Source organism: Echiichthys vipera (genome assembly GCF_963691815.1).
Source record: "Echiichthys vipera genome assembly, chromosome: 16".
NCBI lineage: Eukaryota > Metazoa > Chordata > Actinopteri > Perciformes > Trachinidae > Echiichthys > Echiichthys vipera.
Genome location: NC_139841.1, coordinates 18,358,656 through 18,384,979, shown reverse-complemented (window position 1 = coordinate 18,384,979; position 26,324 = coordinate 18,358,656). Strand labels below are relative to the sequence as shown.

Here is a 26,324-nt window from a genome sequence, read left to right as displayed (position 1 = left end):
TCAAACATGGCACTGGATGGGACATCATTCATGGAAAGTAAGGGCTTTAATAATTGGGTGTTTAGGCTCTGAGAGACAACATTAGCGCAAGGCCGCCCTCTAGCTTTGAGTAAAGAGACACGCAGGTATTTGACACACAGAACACTAGATAATACATAATTTTATTCAGACAGTCAACGTCTACATATGATGCAATTAAATAGCATATTACAAAAGGAATTGTGTGCAGGACCAGCTGATTGAATAAAATAGTCTAATATATACAGTATATACATTTCACTGTATTTACAACTTCTACTTAGTTTTTATACTGCCAAGTGAAGACAGAATGGCAAAAGAGACATAGGCTACGTTCTGTCATCTCCATGAAATGACGTATAGGACAAATGTAAAGTGCAGCTGCAGTTACTTCACAGATCTTTGGCCTCCTGAATTATTTCTTCCGAAGTGTTATATTTCTGCAAACCCAGTTCATGCCGTCCTGGAAAGAAGTTGACAATGTTTTTGTGCTGTAAAAAAAAAGCAGCTCAAAAAGTAGGTGCACAAGTCAGAGTTTAGTGCTGATGTTTAGGACAATATGACATCTTCTACTATGACTTGATAACAATTTGATGAATGATGATGACTGGAAGTAGGGATAATGTTTTAGTGGTGATGACATTGTTATAGGATGAGTGAATACATATGGTGAAGAAACATGGTTCTCAGAAAAATGTTTAACTTTGGATCTTTAATCCAGGCAATCTTATAAAAAGGGAGAAATCCTGAACACGGGTAGATCAGTGCAGTTTTAGTTAGTTTTAACAAGTCTGTTCAATATTCTATACTGTACCATTTGCAGCTGCTTTTAAATGTCATCAAACTTACAAACTGTACTTGATAAATAGAAATCATATGGCGATTTGGTCTGTGATATAAAAGGGCTTTTGTAACTGTCGATCTCATGTAACATCACAATGTGAATTTAAGTAATCAGTGCCAATCATACTCTGCAGCCCACCCTGTCTCAGCCCTTGCATGCGGCAGACTGTGTGTACTGTATTTACCTGCACTCCCTCAGCAGTGACGGCTGAGCAGGCCTGGACCTGCCACATGCGATCCCGGATAGTGTGCAGATGGAGACCTTCTGCCAGCTCAGACGCTGGGGTGGCTGTCGTCAGGTCTTGTTTGTTGGCAAAGATTAGCAGTGGCACAGCTGCAAGCTTTTCCTCTTCCAGCAACTCAGCCAGCTCCTGGAGGAACAGACACACGAGGGTAGTCGGTGACATAGCCTGTATGTACTCGCTGAGTTAGAAAACAAGAATAATATTGCCTTTTCGGCTTTGATTGCACACAGCACCTTCAGAAAATATAGTTATAAAAAATATCTTTTTATACACTGCTTTAAAGAAACTTTGATTTGCATCTCACCAGGCTTGTCTCTTCCAGCCTTTTTCTATCTGAGCTGTCAATCACATAGATCTGCAAACAGCACAGTCAAGATATTACTGAAACATTTCATAACATGTATGAAATACTGTATTGTGAGGGCAACTATCTGTAGATGTTGAATGTGTTTGATTCTGGCGATTGTAACAATCAGTTTAAATCAAAGAGAACCTACCAGTACATCCGTGTTCTCAAAATAATTCCTCCAGTAGGGACGGATCTTGCGCTGACCTCCAATGTCCCAAACATTCAACTTGAAGCCAGATGATTGAACACTCTTTATATTAAAGCCCTGAAAGATTTAAAGGAGACATATTCTGCTCATTTTCAGGTTCATACTTGTATTTTTGGTTTCTACTAAAACATGTTTACATACTCTACGGGGGAATTGTTGGGTCTATGTAAATCTTAAATAAGTCATTGAGTGTGGTCTTTACCTAGTATGTAAAGTGTCCTGAGATAACTTTTGTTATGATTTGGCACTATAAATAAAATTGAATTGAATTGAATTGAATTTAATGTTCAAAACACAATACACAATAAAAAAAACATTCTGCTCTGATTGGTCAGTGTTTCCCGCATCTGCACTCTGGTTTCCCTGCCCCGTCATTGCAGCTGGGGAATAACTGCACAGGCACTGTAGTGACGATTTCTACCCAGCCTGTACGCCAGCAAAAAAAATGTTGGTATTGTATGTTTCAGCAAAACACAGAAGAAGTTTCTGGCACCCTCTAGTATCTGAATAATGCACCAGACTTTCAACTGACAGCAGGTGCCCTAGAAGTCAGTGACGTAGTATAACAAGCCTCAAACTCGGCTTAGGGAAGAGGTAAGGGTGGGTGGTTGGGTAATACACACACCGGACTTCCACCCATAACACTGCGGTTCGTGTCCCGTCCCGTGTGAATTGAAAATTAATAACCATGTGTTTGAAACTGATGTAAAAAGTATCGGTGATGAGAAGGAAATTGAAACGGGTTACAGGGGTTTAGAAATGTTGACATTCAACATATCGGGGGTTTGCAGAAAAGTAAAATGCCAATATTTTTTTCTGGCACCTGCGCTGTTATACCTAAAGTATAGTTGTGACATCACAACCGACAGAAGTCCTGACAGCTCATTAAAGGCACAGTTTCTGAAAACCGGCCGCATGCATTTCACCTTGGCCTGCTTAATAATTATAAAAGAAATGGAAATCTCAATTTTTAGAATATGGGGACTTTATCACAGGCAAATTAAAGCATGATTTGGGACTCTGTTTTGCTAGTAAAAGGGGAAATGTATCTTTGAGAGGAACTTTGTGCCAACTGTTAAAAGATAACATTTCCACAGTGCGTGACTCAGCTACAGGATGTGTGTGAGTGTGTGCATATTTGTATACTTGTGTGGGGGTGATGTGGCTGATATCTTCTGCTGCCAGCTGTTTCAGCAGAGTGGTCTTGCCAGCATTGTCCAAGCCAAGCAACAGCAAGCGCACCTGCTGTTCCGGAGACTGCTTCAGCCTCCGAAGAATGGACAACAGGCCCTGCAGGTGGATCGGAGTGCATATTGGAGATGATGCGCTTACAGTGGGACAGCAGGTTCAAAGATGACATACATACTCACTGTACCGTTACACAGCCTAGGCTATATCAGGTAAAGCACCAGTCATGAGCGGCCTTTATTACATCAGGAGTTGGCAGAAGAACACAATGCAGCGTGCCCGGGAGGTTTAACACTCATCCCACAGCAAGAACCACAGAGCGTGAGGACTTAGCTGTTAGCAGCTTGCAGTGACCTACACAAGTATCGGCCCAAAGCTCTCATTGGCCAAGATTAAGAATGAGCACAGACTGGATTGTGTCCAGAAGGTGGTAAGGAAGGCTTTGGCTCAAGCATGTGCAGAGTCAAATGTAGAAACAAATGATTATCTATTAGTATCTGTCTAAATATCAATAGACAAAAAAGATTTTCTTATATTGTCTTCCAAGCCTGTGAATGTTCTCATTTGTCCAGGTCATCGTTACCCCCAAAGCAATTTCAGTCAAAAGCAACAGGACATTAGTCTATTTTCTTGCTTCTCCAAACTGTTTGAATATGTGTTCGAAAATAGTATAGAAAGAAATTGGGCTACTTTGCCTGCACTAAAAGGAAGTCTGAATTTCTGAACGTAAATGATCCCAAAATGAGAGTATTAGTATAACATTTATTGAACCAAAAGTACTACAATTTGCAATTGCTGTTTTCCATGACAACCCATATCATCATCACCATCATCAGTATTAATCTGTTGTAGACATTTTTTTTGAGAGTGACACAACATAAATGCAGTATGTTATCTAACCAAACTAGGTGCCCCATTTGGTGTCATGTAACATTAGCTGTTTTCAGTAACACACACCTATTTCACTATAACTATTCAATTATCATTGAATGAAAATAATGCAAAAATGGACGTGTTCTAATGTCAAAGCAGCCACGGCTGTGAATCGTTATAACTCACCATGTCTTCCTCAGGTGTTGGTGTTGTGGCCCCTTGCTCAGACTAAATGGATTAACATCTTTCTAACCATGCTTCCTTCGGAGAACAGCTGTTAACTTATGTTGCCATGGGACCCGTGACGTCAGCGTAAACAACGTGACAACTGGGCACGAAACGGGAAACAACGGAGAACCAAAAATGCAACATGCTAAATATAACTCTAACAATATTTGCATCACTTCTTCATTTATACAGAAATAACTAACTTACTTTGCTAACGAATTATAATAATAGTTTGTAGGCTAATGAGTAGCCATAATGGAAGAACAAAGTAAAAGTAGTATTGTTTACATTAGCTCGATAAATAGTTTTAAAAGTAAGCTAAAACGTATCTCTTCACTTTAGAGTTCAACTAACCCTGGTCATATTTACCCAATTTTAATTTAATTTTAATTACATTATCTTTTTTTAATCCTTACTCTCTTTTTTATTTTATATTTATTTGGGTCTTATTCATGTGAGGATGTATTTTATTTATTTCATTGTTATCTTGTTTTCCTTTTTTCTGTGGGTTTTATCTTTTATGTGATCATAATTTGGCACATATATTACTGCTTTTATGTCCATTCTGTGTCTTTTTAGTGTGGAGCACTTGGTGCATGTCATTTCTTTGTTGTACAACACTTTGGACTGCCTTTCATGTACTAAAAGTGCTATACAAACATATTATTATTATTATTATTATTATTGTATTATTATTATTATTATTATTATCTATATTATTATTCCGTTTTATTTATTTGTTTATCATTCTATTCAATCAAAGGTGTGATTTGAGAAAGTTTTAATGGAGAGATCATAAACTTTCAGCTTTGAGAATTGCTGCTACAAGCGAGAGATAATATCGATAATTACCTCGCGAATACATAACAGTTAATAAAATGATTTCATAAATCAAAAAATATATTATATAACATAACTCATATATAAGAAGAACAGTGGTGAAAGAAGTACTCTGAACTTTATTCAGGTAAAAGCAGTAATACCACCCTGTAGAAACTCTGTTGCAAGTAAAAGTGCTACATTCAAAATGTTACTTAAGTAAAATGGTAAAGTATCAACATCAACATGCATTTAAAATACAAACAATAAAAATACATAAGTAAAAAAATGACCCTTTTCAGAATATTATATTATTAGATTACAATTATTGACAAATGAATGTAAAAATCACTTTAATATTGCAGCTGATAAATGTGGGGCTCATTTGAATTACTTTATATACTGCTGTGTAGCTTAATCTATCCCAGTATATGTCATTTCATTTGTTAATCATGTGTTGTATTAATGATCTGAATCTGTAAAGTAACTAAGCAGCTGAAGTTAACAAATACATGTATCGGAGTTCAAAGTACAGTATTACCTCTGAAATGCAGTAGAGGAGGGGAATTAAGAAGCATAAAATGGGAGTTGTTTGTGCTTTGTCGTCTCGCAGGTCTCTGCTGATCATGGTGGTGCCTGCTGCAGTGGTCCTGCATGACGCTTCCTGCTGCTGTTATAATCTATAACCTTAGCTGTGCTTGTTTCTACTATTCTGCTGTATTAACTGCCATAACATATAAGTCATATTCACATTACTATAGATATTATTATAGTTACTGGAAGTGTGTCTGTCTTTGTCTCTCTCTGTCCATCTGTCCGTCTTTTCTCTCTTTCTCTCTCCTTTTCTTCCTCCCCAACCGGTGCAGACAGATGTCCGTCCTCCACAGAGCTGGGTCTGTTATAGGGAAGGTTTGCGTTGCCACCGTACTCTACGGGGGAATTGTTGGGTCTATGTTTATCATAGAGTGTGGTCTTTACCTAGTTTGTTAAGTGTCCTGAGATAACTTCTGTTATGATTTGGCACTATAAATAAAATTGAATTGAACTGAATTGAATTACTCAAGTAAAGTACCTGAAAATAGTCCTTAAGTACAGCACTTGAGTAAATGTACTTAGATACTATGTTGAACAGCTGTTTGAAACTTACAGTATGAAATCATATGTTGTATACACGCATCCACATCGCCCTCTAGAGTCAAACAGGGGACTCTTCTCGTTTCATGTTACTACTGGTGCTGTTTCTGTTTCAAGGAACAACAAAAACATGTCCGAGTGCCTCCTGCACTCACCTCAACAAGTCATCGATTAGACCCGATTGCTATATGATTCCCGTCGTGTTTACGGCCGTCAACCCAGAAAGATGCCACAGAAAGCACTGGGATCCATTGTAGGTCTTCTTTGTACCGGGACCTGTCTGGTGCAGGTAAGCCCTCCGCCGCTAGCGCTCCCGAGGTCGGCCGACGCTCCCAGCCGAGGCCGCTGCTCCTGTGGGTGGGTGAAGGCCGGTGCTTTTTTGTCTCCTCCACAAAGGAAACTGGGCACGGTTCGCTGATGGAAATGCTGGGGGTGACGTCAGTTAGTCAAAGTTTTCGTTTCTATTTCGACAGTTAAGAAGATTTAGGTTATATGTCGAATATATATATATTATATTACCTAATGTTTTACAGTTTAAACCAAGGGTATGAAGATTAACGTTAGCCGTTGCTAACTGGTACCCGGCAACTGGCGTCTTTATTCATAGTTGTTGATATCGGCTAACGTTAGCCGGACATGGTGCTCGGCTCCAGTTTGCTTCCCTTTTTCACTTTAACTTTAACTTTAGTCGAGATGAGTTCATAAGGAAATGTACACTTATAATGTCACTTAAGTTTTTTTTTTGTTTTTGTTATTTTTAGCATTTTGTCGACATATTTGTTGACGTAACGTAGATGGAGCATCCATTAGTTTGACCTCCCAATCAAACAGATAAAATATTTATTTTTTATTTTTTTGCATTTACTAGTTCCATTTATTTTACGCTTTGAGTTCTTTAAGACACTCAACATATTAAATATTTACTTATATATTATTTTCTGGGATGTTTCTTTTTCTTTTTGTTGTTATTACTGTTATTACTTTTTATTATATTCTTCTCTCTCATGTCTTTTGCTCCTTCATTCAGCATAAATGTGTCATTGGGAAGTTTTTTTTCTATAAGTTTTTATTTTAATACTGAATTAAATGAGTTTGACCTCCCAATCAAACAGATAAAACATTTATTTTTTATTTTTTTGCATTTACAAGTTCCATTTATTTTACGCTTTGAGTTTTTAAAGTTTTTTTTCTATACGTTTGTATTTTAATACTGTATCAGACACAAAACGTTTGTTGAAAAAGACAAAAAGTAGCGTTAGCGCTATTGTTTTATCGCCACAGGCTTTCAAAACCTATATAAATAATAATTGTTTTTAAATAGCACCTTTTAAAAACAAAAGTTCACAAAGACAGAGGGAGAAAGGGCAAAAACATTCAATTCCTTCCACATATTACATATATACACATCAACAAGGCGAGATAAACCATAGGACGCCTTTAACAAACAGTAGAAATGACAGGTGAAATGAAATAAAATGAAAATAAACAGATGATAAGCCAAAATGACAATAGAATAAAAAAGTTAATGAATAAAAAGACGATAAATCATGTTATTATCTGTGTTAATTGTTGTAGTAATTGATATTTCAAATCTGAATTTAAATCTCAGTGTAATAGCACATAAATGTGTAAATACTATATAAGTGACACTGAAGTGACGAATGACAAAGGCTAAACGGACCCCAGGAATAGGTCAGTCTATCAACAGCTTGCTATAGCATTTCTTGTTGACGTGTGATTGAGTGTTGACTCTAACTTTGTGTACCTCTTGTGTGTATTTAAGGGGAAGGAGTTCTGTTTCGGGGTAAACAATGAGCAGTACCGCTGTGAGATGGGGTACTGCTGTGGAGAGACAGAGTGCTGCACCTACTACTATGAGCTCTGGTGTAAGTTCCTATTGATTTGTTTGTTTTTCTTTTATACCAGCTCTGCATTCACATAAATCACATCCACTGTCCATTGAATTCCGATTTTTCATACTCTAGATTTGTATGGATTTGTTTAATGTGCATTATTTCATTCTCAAATTAAAGTAAGCAAATGCAACTTGCAGCCTGCAATTTAATAATGGTTTCTTGTAATATTTGGAGCATAAATTCCCAATGGTTACCTATCTCAGTTCATTAGTAACCTGTACATGATAATAAGATTACATTAAATCTGCCCCCCTCACAGGGTTCTGGTTGGTGTGGACCCTGATCATCATGCTTAGCTGCTGCTGTGCCTACCGACACCGGAGGGTTAAGATGCGCCTTCAACAGGAGCAACGTCAACGTGAGATCAGCCTCATGGCCTACCAGGGAGCATCCAGCTCCTTCATTTCCCCTCCACCGTTCAATCTAAGTGAGTGACAGTCTTTCTGCTCTCTATTGGGACTTTTATCACCAGGTGGAGAGGGCACTCTCAAAATGATATATCTATGTTGAAAACAGACTAGGAGCTAAACACAGGGTAGTGGTGGTGTAGGCAGCATAGAAGCCCAGGTAATCTTTTCTTCGGCACCTCTTATGGGATCCTCACATGCTCATGGACCTGCTGGGAGACTCAGTTTCTGCTGGGTCAGGCCTCAGGTGTCCCCTCAACCTGTGCAAAGCTGCAGTTCTATACCAGGGTTGTCTTAGATAACTTTACTCCTTCACCTCTCAGACAAATTTAGGCCATCCTAGAAGCGTCATGTTCGCAGCATGTATACCCAGAATTATTCTAAGGGTCAGTACTTTACTCTCTCCACCACCACCAGCACCACCAAAGTACAATACAACATGCGAAATAAAGCAGCCAGTCAGACAATCTTTGTCAACCACATCTACAAGATACCTGAAATCTTGGAGCAGCTATTTTCTACTTTTCCACTTCTTTACTGAGAGAGTCATAACCTTAGAACTTGAGCTGCTGATGGCGATCTTGTCATACTCAGCTGCATATGTCTGAGGGCATTTTGGAGATCATAATCTCACATTATCAGAGGGGCATCGGGCAGCAGAGATGCCACCCTAATGTCAGTGGTCACTACGGACCTTGGCTGAAAGTTGATATGGTGTCCCCTAATATCACAAACTGGAATGGACAAGGTGCGCACTTGTCAAGAATCCGAGACCCATGGCTTCACTCAATGTCAAGAATGTGAACGCAACTCTTAACTTTGAGCAGATACAGCCAGTTACTCACACAGAAACCCTGGTAACATGTTCTCTTCCCACAGGATATCATGTGGAACATAGTAATACGCCTTTTCCAAATGCAAATAATATATAAGGGTTCTTCAAGCAATATAATGCTTGAAGAACCCAGCAAAGTAAGCCACATCAGTTACAAAATACATTTGAAATATTCACCTTATGCACTTTCCTCAGGAGACCGACAGTGGTTGTTGTTACTGTCTGTCCCTCTTAATTGGAGAGAAAATAACACAGTGGGTCTGGGGACTAGTAAAGCTTCAGTCACCAATGTTTTTAAGGTAGACTCGACAATCGAGTGCAGTGACAGGATTGTAGTTGCAAGTGTTTATTGGGCCAGTTGTCAGTGAAATGGATTGTGCTATATAACACTAGAATAATAGATGTTAATGTAGAGCTGCAACTAACCATTATCATTATTGATTAATCTGTTGATTATTTTCTTGATTCATTAATTCAGCGTTTGGCCCATAAAATGTTATTAAATAAACATGCCTTTCATCATTTCTCATAGCCCAAGTTGACATATCCAAATTGCTTGTTTTGTCCAACCAGCAAAAAATAGATTTAGTTTAGTATCGTAGAGGACTGGGCAGTAAATATTAAGCCCTGAGAAGCTGGAACCTGTGGTTTTTTTGGGAGGGATTAAATCTTTAAAAAAAAAAAAAACTTTAATTGATTATTAAAATTGTTTTCAATTAATCTTCTGTTAAATCAAAATACTTATTGTTGACACTCATTGTTGTACAACTGCCTTTATGGGGATGATGGTTTGGAAGTTAAAGCTCTTTGTTTCTGCCGATGTTCAGGGTTCTGGAATGACTGCAAACTTCCTGACTATGAGGAGGTTGTAGGTCACCCTCCGACACCACCTCCTCCGTACTCTGAAAACCCCCCTGAGACTACTCCAGCACTTCCTCCCCAATTGAACCATCCAGACGCCACAGTGCCACAACCCCTGCCCGAGGCAGACCTGAGGGTGGACAGTCAGGCTTCAGGCTCATCACCTGATGAGGGACCAGCGGCGATGTCTTTCCAAGCACAACGTCTGACAGAAGAGAACGTGGAGGCTTCGCTGATGGCCGCCGCAGCAGAGGAGGAGGAGGAGGAGGAGGAGGATGAGGAGCTCGTCACTCGGCGTCGCCACGTGACCGGTGACTCAGGGATTGAGGTGTGCGTTTGCCAGCTGGACGTAGACGAGGGCTCGGGGCTTGAAGAGGAAAGCGACGAAGAACACCGGATGTGCAAGGTCACCGGTCAGGACTGCTGCTCCGGGCACCAGCAGCAGAGCTTCAGACAGAAGGAGCACCCATCTGAGCTGCCCAGCCAGACCGCCAGCACCAGCACTGGAGACCACATGGTGTGATCCACAGCGTAACTAACCAGCCAACCGACGCGGCTTTTCTGCTTCACGCAGGGTGATACAAGATATCTGTTGCCATTATCATCACCACGGAGACTGTTTGTGTTTTAATTCATTGAACTAACACACAAGCATGACACTAAGATGATGATGATAACTAATCTTTAACGGCTCTTGATTGGGAAAGATGAATAGCACATGGTGTGGACAAACTTTGTTTTTCTTTTTGCTTTGCTTTTGTTAAGTGGGGAAACCAGCAAACACACGTTAATGCTCAGTTTGGTATGCTTTGTCTTGGTAGTGAGAAGGCAGCCGTTGATTGTGACTGAAACCAGAACCGACTGTTTCCGCGGCTCCTCTCCTTGAGCACTGCCGTTGTGTTTCAGTTTTTGCCTCGCCGCTCTTATCGGACGGAACATTTCTGTCTATCCTTCCATCTGATATTTTACCTTCAGTGGGATGGTCAGCAAAGAGCATACCAATACGGTCAACAACACCCCCCTCCCCTTCCCCCGCTGTGACTCTGAAGCAGAGGAGAGAAAAAACAAACCTCTTGAAAACTTTGGACGATACTGGATGAATCGACAAGAGCACACATTTTCCCCAAAGCCATGTGTGTTTGTGTGTGTGTGTGTGAGAGAGTTTTTGTGTGTGCTGTGAAATCTAGGGCACAGCTGCATGATGATGTCAGCTCTGAGGTCATAGCAACCAGTGTCTGGTGTCGACTTTTTTTCGCATCTAGTGTGGGGGAGACTATATACCCACTAACAACAGAGAAGATGGAGTAGAGTTTTTTTTTGGTTTTCTTTTCTGATAATCCATATAATGGTCTCTACAGCGCTGAGGTCACCAACTAGCATGACTGTAGATAAGGAGCGACCAGCTTTGAATGATTTATTGATTGTGTGTTAGTCATCTCCTCACCTCTGCTTTAAATACATAGCCAAGAGGGCTATGCCACCATTTTTTCTAATCAATACAAAGCCTTGTGGTTGTATTTACTGTCATGTTGAGTGGTGGCATCATTTTTGCTCCCTCTTAACATTAGTATATAGTTTGGGTGCTCATAACAAAGGATGTACTTGCTTTTGCGCCATTTCATAACCAGCTACAGTTCAGTAAATACTGCAGGTGTCGCCATTAATTTAAACAAAGATGGGGACTGCTGGACTGTGTACTAGTGTGTGAATGTTCCAGTGCAGTAGGGTAGGGTTGTGTGTTCGTATATCTATATAGTGCTGTGGCATCTGGTTGTAATACTTGCTCAGCACGGAGGTGGATTAACTATTAAAAGCACTGGTATTTTGCATGAGGCATGATTTTTTTTGTGTTTTATGTTTGAGTTAATTAGCATTTTCTAGCTACTTGCTTCGCTCATCTGTTAAAAAGATGGTGTGATACAGTTGCTGCACAACTGTGTGCCCACATGTTGTGTGGGCGATGAAATTGACTGTGGCTTAAGTCAAAATGCCCTGGATCTAGTTCTAGTGTGTTGTTATGACTCTGAGGCATGCTATGCTGCTGTGCAGGTAGCTGGTTAGCTGGTGCTGTCTCGGCCCTCTGTGGTCCCTGTAGCTCTTAGCTGCATGAGGGATTTGCAATGGTATTTTCCATTGGCAGCGGGGCGGGGGTGCATTAGCAAACTAAGGTGGGTGCAGCAGGCACTGTTGGCACAGCTGCAGAATCTATTGTGATTAACTCTGCATGCTTCTCTGCGTTGCATGTTGCTTGCCTAATATACTGTACAGCATGTAATCAAGGAATAGTAGTCAACTGGTCAGATAGGAAAACCACCGCGAAACAAAATTGTTATTTGTTGCGAGATAAAAGTCTGCGCAGGTCAAGCAGTAACTGATAAGTTAGTAAATGTTTCATTGAGAATTTACTTTGGAACAACGTTCAACAACTTTTTACTTGTTTGCTCTGATACTGTGTGTCAAAATGGGCACAGTGTAAACACTCAGGTCAGCCATTCTGCTTCACACAGGCACACACAAAGCACTGCTCCAGATTGGCCTTTATTATTGTTATGGTGTACTGTGTAACCTCCATGGTGCAATAGTCTGTTTTAGATAAATCCATTAAAGGTAAAATTGTCCTAGATACAGTACCTTGGCTGAATTAGCCGTTTAAACTTCCAGTTATCATTTTACAGACTCCAAACACGGTATGAGTTTTTAAATGTAGCTGAATAATACATTTCCAGCTGACAAAGTGGAAAGTAAATGCCAACATATCATGCTTGCCAGGTATATTTAGCATGTATTCATTCATTTTAGCGCTGATTGATACCAATAGGTAATGAGTTCTGTAAATAAATGTGTATAATTGGGGGACCCATGCAGCTCTGTGGCCCATGAAAGTGTTTCCTCCAACTAGCAGCAGCCCATAGCTCAGTGCTGGCTGTGGTTATGTTTAAGGCACACTACATGCAGTGGCTAAAGTGTGGGAAAGCGATGCAAGAGGGCCGGTGCACCAAAAATGTCAATATAGAATGAAACAAAAATGAATGCACTGCTGCCCAAAGGCTTAAATTGAAACATGTTGTCTCATGTCCATTAAAAAGGCCTAATCAAACGTGCTTTTGCAAGGTCCGCAGTCGAGCAGGTGCTTAAATATGAAGCCAAACTAACATGACAACGACCTTTTCAGAGGAGCTGTTACACTGTGAGCATGACTGCACACGCAATAGCAGAAGGTAATACAAGACATTTTTTTGACCAACACACCTCAAGCTGCCTTGCTGCATCTCTAGCGAGCAAACGACTTGAATATGGAGCTGCACAATAAAATATAGCCTCTGTATGCAGAAATGGACGCGCTACTGCCTTATTCGAGTAGATGTTTCTGTTGAAAGGTAATAGCTGTGTTGTTCCGAGTGCTTTTGTATCGATAGTAAATAGCATCTGAGCTTGTTTCAAGAAAGTGTGCGTGCTTTTATGAGAAGAGGATGTGGTAAAAAACAAAAAAACATTTGAAGCCACAAGATTTAGCACATGTTTTGTAGAGTTTGACCTTCATTGGTTTTGTATCTTGGGGGGGTGGGGTGCTTGTATTTAATTTAAGATACTGTGTGTCTAGTTAGTTGTGGCACTGATGGCATTGGTCAAGACCAGATTTTTCAGTTCATGCTTATTCTGTTTTTTGTTCCTCGGACATGGTCGCAATTAACTTGTGGTATTAACTGGCTCGAACGCATCGCTGAAAAATGATGAAAAAGAGTTTTCTATGGTTTCGTTGTGATTCATCCTGATAGTGATTTGTGTTTGGAGGACAAGAACTCCAACCAAGAGGTCGTTTTGTAACCTTTTTTGCTAAGGTGCATTTTTGCTTATTTGTATACATATGTAGACAAACTGATAGGAGAGGGGAGGGGTGAGGAATGAGGGGAGGCAAAGGGGTTCTTTTGGGCATGAGTGAACTGGAGGTCCATAGTTTTCCCATTGCCAAACAATTACTAGGCCTCCCTGGTTTTCACATGTTTACCGAGATTAAGGGCTATATCAGTCATCAATTGTGGACAAACATCCATCCACCCGTTTCACTGAGTGATCCGTCTCCTCTGTGCTGTTCTTTAAACGCCACAGATGCCGAGATCCACTGTCTGAACATGGGTTAGGGTGTTCTTTTTAATGTTGTGGTGGAGCTCATATTTAACAATAGCTGATTGTATATGACTGTGTTACTATGTTTGTTTAACAGGCTTGAACTTTGCCTTTTCATTTCGTCAACGGAGGTGCGTGATGCCGCCCAATGAGAATGACTCTTTCTCGCGTAAATAGCCGCATTTGTGGTCGTGGAAGGTGGAGTTGTTTTTTTTTTTTTTTTACTTTGCTCCGCTGGCTCTTTGTGGACCATGACTCCACCCTCCATCGGGGCCCCGTCTTGGTAACAGAAAGCGTAGCCTGACCGATCTCGGCGTGCACCCTTGGAAACAGAAGGGCACATGCAGAAGTGTGGACTTTATAATCTACCAAAGTCGCCGTCATCTCCGCGATACATAAATCGTCACTAGTTTCATGTGTGTGTGCGTGCGTGTGTGTGATGACAATTTGGTTTCCCACTCTCAGGGTTATCTCTAACAAGCAGTGCTAGAGTTTAAAACGAACACATCTTTTTGACCCACCAGTCTCATAAAGCCAAAGCAGTTCCTCTCACTGTTTCCTCCCATTGTTGTCCGACGTCACTTGTGCATCACGCATCTCTGTAGTCTATTGTATTTTACTCAACTAGGCTATGCAAAAACATAAACCTACTGTTCTATGCTGCGACTCCCTTTCTCACTTCCTCTGTTATTTGTCTGTGGTCGACAGTACAAGCAATATAACTCTTGAGTACTTGTGGCACTGCACTGTACTGTAATCTACATTTTGTTGGTGTGTGTACATGTATTTGTCAAAGAAAACTTCAAAAAAAAAAAATCACCTTGTAATGCTACTGCAATGATGAACGTATGCTTTAGTGTCAGCTGAGGGGCTGGAGTTAAAAGGCCATTGTGGTTTATATATTCTTTTGGTTTTGGCTTTTCCTGCCCGCCTCCTCGACCACTAACTTTTTACTCCTGACTTATGGATAAACCACATATATTGTTTTTTTGGATTCATTCATGTGTAATATCTTTAATCCGTTTGCCACTTTTCCATCTGTCATTTTTGTTGCACTGATTCGACTTTTTTCTCAGTTCAAGCAACAGCTCTCTTCTTTTTCCATCTTGAGGATTTTTCAATGACTGTTGCCTTTTTAAGTCTCAGTTATTACAACACCCATCAATTTCAAAACTTTCATATAATATACATATGAAAGACCTCAACATGGAACACAGTGGGATTACATTAGATCAGGACGCATTAGGCTGAATTTATCGGTGTCCTTGTTTCTGTCCAGCAACTTTTAAATTGTACTCTGTTCTCAACCATAGATAATACCAAACAGATGGAGGTGCCATGGTTGAGCTATGTGGATTATTATTATTATTATTATTATTATTATGCCAAAATTAGAAACATCCTAGTTTCAAAAAGAAGAAGGCAACACACTCTACATTATATTAATTCACTTCTAAAAAGCCAAAATGAGTAAAGTGGAAAAAGAAAAAAAATGAAAGCATGGAACGATAGATAGAAATGCTTTGGTTTCAGTAAGTCTGCTGTGTACTCGTTGGGTCATCATTTGTATTTTATTTTTTTAATAAAACAAAGATTGGCACTCAACTGACCGACTCTTGCCATTTCTTGACTCAAAATGATTTGATTTCGTCAATTTAACCTCAAGTAGTCTTTTGCAGGGTCCTGCTATGTTGTAAACATTTGTAAAGCCTGAAAAAAAGCCTCCTTGAGTGCTTGAAGATAAATAATGAAATAAACAAATACCTTGCTGTAGCGCTCCAATGTCCACATGCTTATTACACTTCAAGAGCAGGAGCACAACTGCTCTTCATCAGAGCTTCATCGTTACTTTGTCTGATGAAGAGCTGTTGAGCTCGAATCATTGCCATAACATCACGTGTGATAAATAAGTGGACAATGCTATTAAAAGTCCCATATAGTGCCCATTTTCAGGTTTATACTTGTATTTTTGCTTTCTACAAGAACATGTTAACATTTTTTAATGTTAAACACATTATTTTTCTCTTACTGTCTGTCTGAATTAACCTGTATTAACCTTCTGTCTGAAACGCTCCATTGTAGCCCCTGTCTCTTAAAACCTTGCTAATGAAAAAGCCCCACCTGCTCTGATTGGTCGATGTTTGCAGGTCTACCCCATCGGTGCTCTTGCCTTCCTTGTACCGTCATTGCAGCTGGGAATTTACTGTAATGGCACTGCAGCGATAACGCTAATTTAAAGACACCGTTTCTAAATACAGTTATAGCTGTGTGCATTTTTCTGTGAGTTGAGCTTTTTGATACTCTCACAGTATTTACACAGCACTTCGACCTGCTTTATAATAAAATAATCTTACTGGAAATCTTACTTTGTACAATATGGGACCTTTTAATTTTCATTATCATTATCTGCTCACTCTCGGCTCAGCGCTTTTCCTGTTTAGTTTGGATGCGCATGCGTACTCCTACCTGAAGATAGATTTACCTTGAGCACTTGAGTGGAAGTGGCTCTTCACCCTAATGTGACAACACTGAGATATTGATCTGGAGGATCTTCACATGGCTGCGTGGGAACCACCTCAGGCAGTTGGCCTGAATTTTTTGACAGGATGTTATGTCAAACAAAAATGAGAATGTTGTTGCCCACACACACAAACACACACACACACACACACACACACACACACACACACACACACACACACACAGTAAACTAAAAGAGTGTGATGATGAGGCTTCTATGGCTTCTACACGTTTATTTATAGCACATTTCAAACGGCGGACGTGCTTCAACATAAAATGAAAAAAAACACACCAAGAATTACCACCTTACGGTTGAATGCCATAGCCGATCCAGCAAATTACCGTTTGCTTCCATGTCTGTCCTGACTTACATCAGTATGTCGTGAAGACTTATAAAAGTATAGTTTAATAAATAAAAGTAGTTTTTGGTGAGTTCTGGTGTTGTGTATGTATGATGTCACAGTTAAGTCGACCGTTTGGATATAAAGTGTCATCACTTAATCATTTTATGTCTACATTTGTGTGAAATAATAACAAACGTAGGAATTCTTTGTTATAGATGACCTTTTTTTTTGAGATCACACTGACCTCGGCTTTTGACCTCCAAAATCGAATCAGGTTATCCGTGGGTCCAAGCAGACGTTTGTACCAAATTTGAAGACATTGCCTCCAGGGGTTTCTGCGATACTGTGTTCACAATAATGAGAAGGATGGACAACCTGGAAACATAATGCCTCCAGTCTCAGCTGTCGCCAGCGCAGGGGCGCAGAAAATAGGCAAAGACCATACAGGACAAAACACATAGGACATACATAAAAACATAAAAGATTCTGAGACAGTCTGATTATGAAAGGGAATAAAAATAGTGAATCTTAAATAGGCCTTTCTGTGTGGAGTTTGCATGTTCTCCCCGTGTCTGCGTGGGTTTTCTCCGGGTACTCAGGTTTCCTCCCATAATCCAAAGTCATGTACAGGTTAGGTGGATGACTCTAAAATTGCCCGTAGGTGTGAATGGTTGTCCGTCTCTGTTCGTCTCTATGTGTCCTGTGATGGACTGGCGTCCTGTCCAGGGTGGACCCCGCCTCACGCCCGATGTCAGCTGGGATCGGCTCCAGCACCCCACGGGATAAGCGGTTGAAGATGAATGAATGAATGAATGAATCTTAAATAAAAGTTTAACCTGTTAACCACACTTGTTAAACCTAACTAAAAGCTTGCGAAAAAGAGAAGTTTTTAGTCTGCTTTTAAAAGAAAACACTATTGTAGCAGAACTTGGTTCATATGGAGAGTGCACTGTTTATTCTTTTTTATCAGGAGCACAGATAAAAAAACATTATCTGTATGCTCTTTTCCGTACATGTAACACACTTCACACCCAGAGGTCATAAACAATATCAATGTAGGTCTTGTTTGGTTTTTAATGAGGCAGTACAAATAGTTCAGGACAAAGACACATGATAAGAATGGTAACAAATTTGTGGGTCAATGGATGGATACACGGAGGCACACGGTTTTCATATGAAACAAACAGGATATAAATAAGGTAGGGCGGTTGTCAAAGTGGCTCCAAGAAATGAGGAAGTCCTCACTCATTGCACAATAGAAAACAAAAGCACCACATAAAAGATATATGATGTTGACATGAGGCCCGCAGCCATTTCTAACACATATAAAAGGAGATGGGGCTGAGTCAACAACAGCTAGCCAACACCTTCATCCAACGTGTGCAGCCTGGGGCCAAACCAGAATATAAGTTCTGTTCAGTGCAGGAACACATACACGGAAACACATAGGTGGTGCTTTTACATATAACACAAAATAAATACACATAAAAAGTCATTCTAGTGTTCAGTGTGCAAAGAAAAAGGGTCACAGAAATACGAGTAGTTCAAATTCTCTGTCCTTTTCTGAAACTTAAATGTTAGTTAATATAAATATTTTACAATATAATGTTAAATATATTTAGAAGAGTTTGCTCTAAACTGTTCCATAGTCTGGGAAAGGGAACAGTGATATATATAAACATTTTTCAATATTGTTAAAAATCGAGTTGAAATAAAGTATTTCCCTGAAACACCCATACTTTGCCACATGCAGGTCAGTTTTAAAAAGGCCAAGCATAATGTAAACAAACAGCAGCAGTAGTAGCCCAGATGATTCATAAGGAATAACCTATACGAATGTCATGCATCCTACAACTACAGAATGAAAATATACAGCATACTATATCGTACATACTCTGAGACATTCTTTTTGTAACTGCAAAAACAGCAGAGATGCATCTTTTGTCAGCAGGTGAGGATGGCAGCGTTGGATTTTGATGCTAATTGGTTAGCGCTTCAATTCATACTGCAGAGTATTATAAATTTATGTTTCTCAAAGCCATAAACTCATCAGCCATTTGAAAAATCTCAGAATTTCACCTCTGTCAAATGCAGCAAATGGTGACCAAAGAAATAAAATGTAGCTGCTCATTAGATGTCATACTGCATGTCTGCTGTGTAACAAGTACAAAGGTGGAGATGGTAAGGCCGAGTCGGTGTGTGTGTGTGTGTCAGGCAGGGGCTGAGGACGGAAATAAAGTCCTCCTTCTGCTTCGTGACGACCAATGGCCAAGTTGGACAATGGCTTTTTCTAGCAGGTCATACTTCTACTCCGTCTCCTGTCAAAGAAGCGTCCTCAGGATAAATCAACCTGCGCTGTCCGACAGCAGTGCCTCACTTTCGTCTCGGTGCGCTCGGGTCCACGCACCGCAGTAGTCGTTGCAATCACCACCTCCATCCTTTTTTTGTTGTTGTTGTTCTTTCTCAGTAGAAGCGCTTGCGTCGGCTCTCATTCCAGTGCCCGTAGACCACCAGGCCGATGACGATGAGGAAGATGAAACCCAGCATGGAGAAGAGCACGGTGAAGAAAATAGCGATTCCACTCATCCCTTCCTCAGTCTGACCCGCTGGAAAAGGGGAGGACAGTCAGGGGAGTTAAAGAGAGAAGGAAGGATGGAAGAAAACAAGTTAAAAGATGGAGGAAAGAGCAGAAAGACAGAGGAGGAGGGAGGAAGAGAGTGAGGTTCGGGTAATTCCACAATAAAGTGTGTGTGTGTGTGTGTGTGTGTGTGTGTGTGTGTGTGTGTGTGTGTGTGTGTGTTTCTTACATCTGAGTAGCTCAATGTTATCCACACTGGGTATGGTGATCTCCTCTTCAGCCTCCTCTTCCTCTTCCTTTTGACTCCGCAACACCGTCAGTTGGTAGAGTTTCAGGGAAATGATATCGTGGTTATCTATAAATTGAGTTATATGACATTTAGAAAAAACATGTGACATATCTATTAGAAGTGATTATATCTGAAAAAAATAAAAAGCATGGCGTTGGTTTGGGCAGAGAGCAGAGCATTTCCAGCCAAATCTAACTCCTCAATCTTTCTAATGAGTCTACAGTCTGATTACTCAAAGGATCCATCTAGTGAATTTATTTTATCTCGGCATGACAAGCTACAGTGTATATATACATCATCCTCTACTAGGCTCTGTTTGTACTGCCTAAATAAATCAGGCAAACACCACCATGCAGTAGCAGAAAATTAATCTTTAAGGAGTTATAAGGAGCTCTAATGATGATTTTTTTTACCAGATAAAATAGAAAGACTTTGATACTAAGAGAGAAAAAATAGTCAGAGAAAAAAGTCATTTTGAGATCGGCTCCAGCCGAATGAATGAATGAATTACCGAAGGGGCTGTTTGGGACAGTAAAAACAGTTTACCTGAGAGGTCTCCGGTGACGGCTGTAGCTCCAAAATAATAGCCTAGAGGAAGCCGCACCCCGGGTATGTCCAGGCAGTCCCTCCACTCGTGTTGCCCGTCGATGTCTATCATCACCTGAAGAACACACACAGGTTTACTGAGTAAAGTGTAGAATCCCTTAAAATCTTAGACATGGACTTCAGTTCAGCTTGTTTTCACACAGTTTTGTTTTGTGTCTGTAATTCAGTGTAGTATTCAGTGTAAGGACACAGAAGGAAATCTCTCTTTACAGAAATACCACAGCAGAAATGTGGGAATGTGCATTTTTCGCGACCCATTGTTATAAATATGCACATGGAGCATTACCGAGACAAAAACAGGACAGAATGGGCATATATAAATGTCCTAATGAACTCTCCAACTTTTTTTTTTTACTTTGATTTAGCCTATGCTAACAGTTAAGTAAAATAACATAACTCAAATTCACAATGTGTTAAACTAGTTGATCTAGTTTCTTTGTAGTTTTACAATCACACAAGCTATCAACATAATCAAGCAACTGAATTGAATGAAATAGCCTGTTTCTAATTCGTCAATTCCATAAAATGCTATACAGTGCACACGGTCTGTCTGAAAATTTGCTAGAAAAAGTTGAAATTTTTCCACGTTCTGGAGGCAAATTCCAGGCTAACAAATAAAAAACTATAAAGAAGAGTTTCACACAGATCATGGGGGTTCCAATATGAATGAATGGACTTTTAATTGACTTGAGTTAATATTGTAAATAATTGACAACAGATTCTCTCACCGTGAGCCTGCGGCGAATGTATCGGATGAAGAGGAAGGTGTCATGTTTGAGGTTGCGCACCATGGCGTTGCAGCCACCCAGCTCTGAGGGTCGTCCGTCCCGCTCATGGTCGTAGCTGATGCTGCCGTTCCCGACCATGGCCAGAACGAAGGGGAAGATCCTCTTATGGTCACAAGGGGGAAAGGGTGAAAGAAAAAGTCTTGATTCAAATCAGTCTTTCATCATAAGAGTAGCAATGATACTTTTGCATTCATAAAAGCATGCTTAAGGGGGCTGTATAAAGGTTTTAGACATAGGAATGAGATCAAATGTTCCAAAGCTGGTTACCTGTGTGCGAGGAGTATATCTTTTCTTCTGCGCCTGACTCCAAATGGATGCACAAAAGAACACAAAGACAGCCCCTTTTACACAAATTTGCAAGAGCACTTGTCCGTGGGCTTACTTTCCCACTTTAACAGATCTAAGCAGTGCTACCCCGGCATACCTCTAGGTGCTTTTCCTCATTGGGATACGTGTCCACAAACACACCCAATCCAGTGAAGTTGTCCATATTTCCAAATACAGGACCTGTAAAATAAATACAAGACAGGGTTTTGATAATGTAGATATGTAAAGTTAGGTGATTATATGTCCTATTGCATTTACCTTTGTGCGCACGTTCCTTAGTGTACCAAATGGCTAGCCCATCCCCATTCAGGTTCTTCTTTCCTTTCCCGTGAATCTTAAAGTGCACCTGCATCTCCCAGTCTGTAAGATGACAAGGCTGAAAAGACACGACACAAGTCAAAGAAAGCCACTGAGGTGTTTGCTCCAACAATAAGCATATGAGAGGACAATAAGAGATTCTCAAAAGGGTAAATGGCCTTTGGTAAACCCCATTAGAAACCTGATGACCAAAATGTTATTCGTCCTATGCTGAAGTCTGATTTCCCTTTCAATACTGTTTTCTGTCACACAGAGGAGAAATCAAAAGGGAAACAGCTGATCCACGCTAACCCTCACAATAAACGTTCAAGTCCTCCGTAGAGTCAGATGATATTTGTTCCCGCATTTTAGAGAAGTGAGGATTTCACCCAACCACATTCATGGGGAGCAGATGATAAGGGTGTTTGTTTTGGTTAGTGTGAGATAAGCTCCAACAGCAGCAAAGAAGATGAGACTGTCTGAGAGCAAACATCCTCACATACCAAACCAATACATAACAATCTCTATTTTGTTGACTAAATATAACCATATTCCAATTTAATGAATAGAGTAGATACCTACTTACTATCATGTATAGTCATTAACCATCGCCATAGGCCACAGTACAAATCTGGTTGATGTTACTAACCCATTGCTAACTCCCTTGGTATACACTAAGTTACCAGTTTATCAGCATTTACAAATAAAACTAAGCATTAGAAACACCTCTCAGTATGATGCAATACTGATGTGGCCTTCATGAGGGTAGGCTTTATTGAAGAGATGTTTTATTTGACTGCATTAGTTTTAGATTAATGAACCTAATAAACTGGCAACTGAGTACCAAGCATGTAATACTTGAGGGCCCTAACCCTGCATCTCATGTGCATCAAGTGTCTCCTGGCTGTGAATATATCAGCTATAACCTTTCTCTTTCTACACTGTCATATCATATCACAAGACTGTAATGCTCCAGTTTGTCAGTATTTGTAGATACTCACAATGCGGCTCCACACTGCCCCCTGCCTGCTCTGCATGTCAGGTGTGAGTCGCACCTGGTCGGTGGTTACCATGGCATCCCCCATCAGCTCCCATTGGGAGGAGCCTAAGGATCCCACACCTGAGCAGACAAAAAGCACAATGAGAATAAGAAAAAAAATGACACAGCAAAATGGAGCTCATTATCTGCTTTGTTATTAACAAAACAGGCACGCGCACAAAGGGCCTTAATGTCAAAGCTGACTGTAGATGAAAGACTAGCATGCAGCCTCATTGTATTAGCAAAGAACATTTGTATTGCACGCAAACCCCCCAGTCTGTTCATGGCAGCTATTGATAGACATGGTTATAATACAAAGCCGGCCTTAGGTTATGGCTTTACCTTGCCTCTGCCCTGAATCAATGTACTTAAAGAAGTGTTAATGTATCAAGCTGTAACATGTTGGAACAGCCCCCCCCCCCACACACACACACACTTTAATCCCAATGGGGAATATTTCAAGCTTCAAAAAGAAAGTAAAAGAGACTGTTATCAGTAAGAAGATACAGTTATAACCTGTTTGATTCTATTTTCCTTTCTGTTGTTGTCTTTTTTTTATTATTTATTTTATTTCATGTCACTGATTTTTGTTTTATAACATGAAAAACATTCTGCTGTGCCTTTGTGTTATAAAATGCTCACTGTGTTTCCATTGTTCTGATATAACAATGTGTATGGTGCTTTTATGTTAAAAGGTTTGTCTTGTGTTGGACACCAGGAAGAATAGTCCTTAATAGGGATCCTTAATAAACAATAAATGTTTAGTGGTACAGGCGGTAGTAGCTCAGTCCATAGGTGACCGGAGGGTTGCTAGTACGAGTCCCTGTGTGGACCATGAATGGAGCTTGGACTGGTGGCTGGAGAGGTGCCAGTTCATCTCCTGGGCACTGCCGAAGTGCTGTTGAGCAAGGCACCGAGCCCCCAACTGCTCGGGGCGCCGGTCACTGGCAGCCCCCTCGCTCTAACATCTCTCCCTTGCTTGCATGTATATAGGTCCTGTCTGTGCATGTGTGTGTATTTCGGGCCTGTGTGTGTGTGTAACATGAAAAAATAATAGAGTGAAAAAATTAAATTTCCCCATTCGTGGGACTAATAAAGGAATAAAGGAATTCTAAAATTCAAGTTGCTTCATTAGTATTAAAGTTTCAATAACAATAATGCCAATTAATCAAAACACACACACACACACACACATATATATATATACCTGTATATATCCTATACGTGTGTGTGTAGGCAATATGGTATAACAGGCTAAAACAGACTAAAAGCAACAGCAGCAATATTTATCTGCAGAAATTAAACATAAGAAGACAATACAGGAAGAACAGAGCTTGCGCATGGGTGTCATTTGGCCGCTCAGTGCTCATTATTCTGGAAACATCTGTCCCTCTGCCCCTGTGACAGTTCATGGGCTGTATAACGGGGAAGGCAGCGTTACCTTGGTAAGGCTTGGAAAGGGAATACTCCCGCTTCAAAAACTCTTCCATTTCGTGTTCGTCGTCGGCCAAACACCGGCTTGCAGTACAAATAAGAAAAGCGAGAGTCCAGCGCGATTTAAAAGACATTATTTTCCTTGTGAATGGGGATTGAGGATCCCTGTGATGAGGGGTCCTGCTGGTGGCAGCCATCGTAGCTCAAAAACTCCGCCCACTAAATCGTCAGCTTCCTTCCCATTGGTTCGCTGTGTTGCATGGCTCATTGCCATTGGTCCATTTGGTTGTCGTTCAGAACGCACGCTGTTAATTGGACGTACTGTGCTATCGTTTCACACAGGGTCAGTGGTGAACATGAATCAATTCACTTATGACTGGTTCAAGTACATTTTTAGCAAAAAGAGACATTGTACTTTGAAGGAGACTGACTTTGATTGTAAAAAAAAAAACATCTGTATTTATTCTATTAAGGAAGAAGAATTCCTACACACACACACACACACACACACACACACACACACACACACACACACACACACACACACACACACACACACACACACACACACAACCAATGGAGAGATGTTAGAGCGAGGGGGCTGCCAGTGACTGGCGCTCTGAGCAGTTGAGGGTTGGGTGCCTTGCTCAACAGCACCTTGGCAGTGCCCAGGATATGAACTGACCTCTCCAGCCACCATGGTCCACACAGGGACTTGCCCAGTCACCTATGGACTGAGCTACTACCACCCCACAACCATTTTAAATAGAATTTGGACATTATTGAAATAGTGCATGGACTTAAAAATAGTAAAGCAATGAAAGAAAATGGAATTTGTAAAGCCTTACATATTTTTCTGTATGTTTTTTTTTATTTTTTGTTATGGTACCCCTATGCATATCATTTTGTCTTGTTCTGTTCTTGTCTATTTTATTGGATTGTTATGTGAAAAGAATTGGATGGTTAAAACACAATTAAATATAGTTATTAAAAATCATAATAATAATAATAATTTAAAAAAGAAAATCAATTAACCTACTGGAGGTTTTCTGCTGTGGCACAGTAGCAACGAGATATAATAAGAGATTTTAATAAACCTAATCCTATTAGTCATCCATGTATTTCTCAGGGAAACCTACAGAGTGGCTACTGGAACATGCATGGTATATTTCTTGTGCCTATTTTTCAGATATATAAATGAAAGGCTTGTCAAGGTATCTATTCATTTAAAATATATAATGTGGAAAAATCTTTGGCCCTTGTTACATCCCTTACTGCGTTATTGTTGTAATGTGTGACCTGCCTCTCTGTTGAGAGCTTTGTCAGCTATACTAAGATTGCACTACACCTACTTGGCTACACCATCAGTACACCCATATGGCCCCGGGGGGGCATTGAATTGTGGGTCCATGTTGACCCATTGACCCTCAATAACAAGCATGCACCAGTAGACTACAGATAGCTTTATTCAGTTTTGCCCAGGGCCCCAGAAACCAACCCAGAATACAACCCTACCCTAGATGTTCTGTGTTTTCAGTGTCTATGGTAATTTGAAAAAAAAAAAGTTATTTAGTAATATGCACCATGAAAGCACAGCATCATAACTAGAGAGAGCAGAAAGAGGTAAAAATGCAGATTATACTGAGCTGCAATGGTGCATATACCCCTTCAAATTTGCAGTTAATCAAGTTACCACAAAGTCTGGGGTCAGTTGTCCATATGAGTGGTTCTATAATGGCAATCTTCTAAAATATAACACACATTTCACTGTGAGGGAATAGGGAAATTGAAAAGAAACAACATTTTTTTTTTGCTGCCCAATGGGAGGAAGAGCGGAAGGGATTAGAGAGGTGGTTACAGAGTCCAAAGGAAAGTGGGAGAAGTGAGATATGCAGGGAAAAAAACTGAAAAATGAGGCAGTAATTTTAAGAATCAGATTTGGACACACTGGTCTGTAAATGGGCAAGCATAATACAGGCAGGTTTTAATAATGTGGGCATGACGAGACAATAGAGCATGCCATTACACATCGTGAGAGGTATGAGGAAGAAAG

The 26,324-nt window shown here is 40.2% G+C and overlaps 3 protein-coding genes across 3 annotated transcripts; 1 reads left to right on the top strand and 2 right to left on the bottom strand.

Annotated features, from left to right (window-relative positions):
- Positions 1-433: 433 nt before the first annotated feature.
- LOC310958980 (ADP-ribosylation factor-like protein 3) lies at positions 434-4,315 on the bottom strand (the record flags this gene model as incomplete). Its single annotated transcript, XM_083930143.1, has 6 exons — positions 434-481; positions 1,047-1,232; positions 1,411-1,461; positions 1,604-1,720; positions 2,810-2,953; positions 4,307-4,315. 6 exons carry the CDS (start codon positions 4,313-4,315, stop codon positions 434-436), a joined length of 555 nt encoding a protein of 184 aa, XP_083786269.1.
- Positions 4,316-5,990: 1,675 nt separating this feature from the next.
- wbp1 (WW domain binding protein 1) lies at positions 5,991-15,648 on the top strand. Its single transcript, XM_083929960.1, has 4 exons — positions 5,991-6,194; positions 7,689-7,791; positions 8,081-8,248; positions 9,891-15,648. The coding sequence occupies exons 1-4, from the start codon at positions 6,132-6,134 to the stop codon at positions 10,445-10,447; spliced, it is 891 nt and encodes a 296-aa protein (XP_083786086.1). The 5' UTR covers positions 5,991-6,131; the 3' UTR covers positions 10,448-15,648.
- Positions 15,649-19,376: 3,728 nt separating this feature from the next.
- Positions 19,377-24,405, bottom strand: lman2la (lectin, mannose-binding 2-like a; the record flags this gene model as incomplete). Its single annotated transcript, XM_083929482.1, has 9 exons — positions 19,377-19,519; positions 19,721-19,846; positions 20,327-20,441; positions 21,115-21,276; positions 21,442-21,474; positions 21,599-21,681; positions 21,760-21,877; positions 22,800-22,918; positions 24,279-24,405. 9 exons carry the CDS (start codon positions 24,403-24,405, stop codon positions 19,377-19,379), a joined length of 1,026 nt encoding a protein of 341 aa, XP_083785608.1.
- Between the last annotated feature and the right edge of the window lie 1,919 nt (positions 24,406-26,324).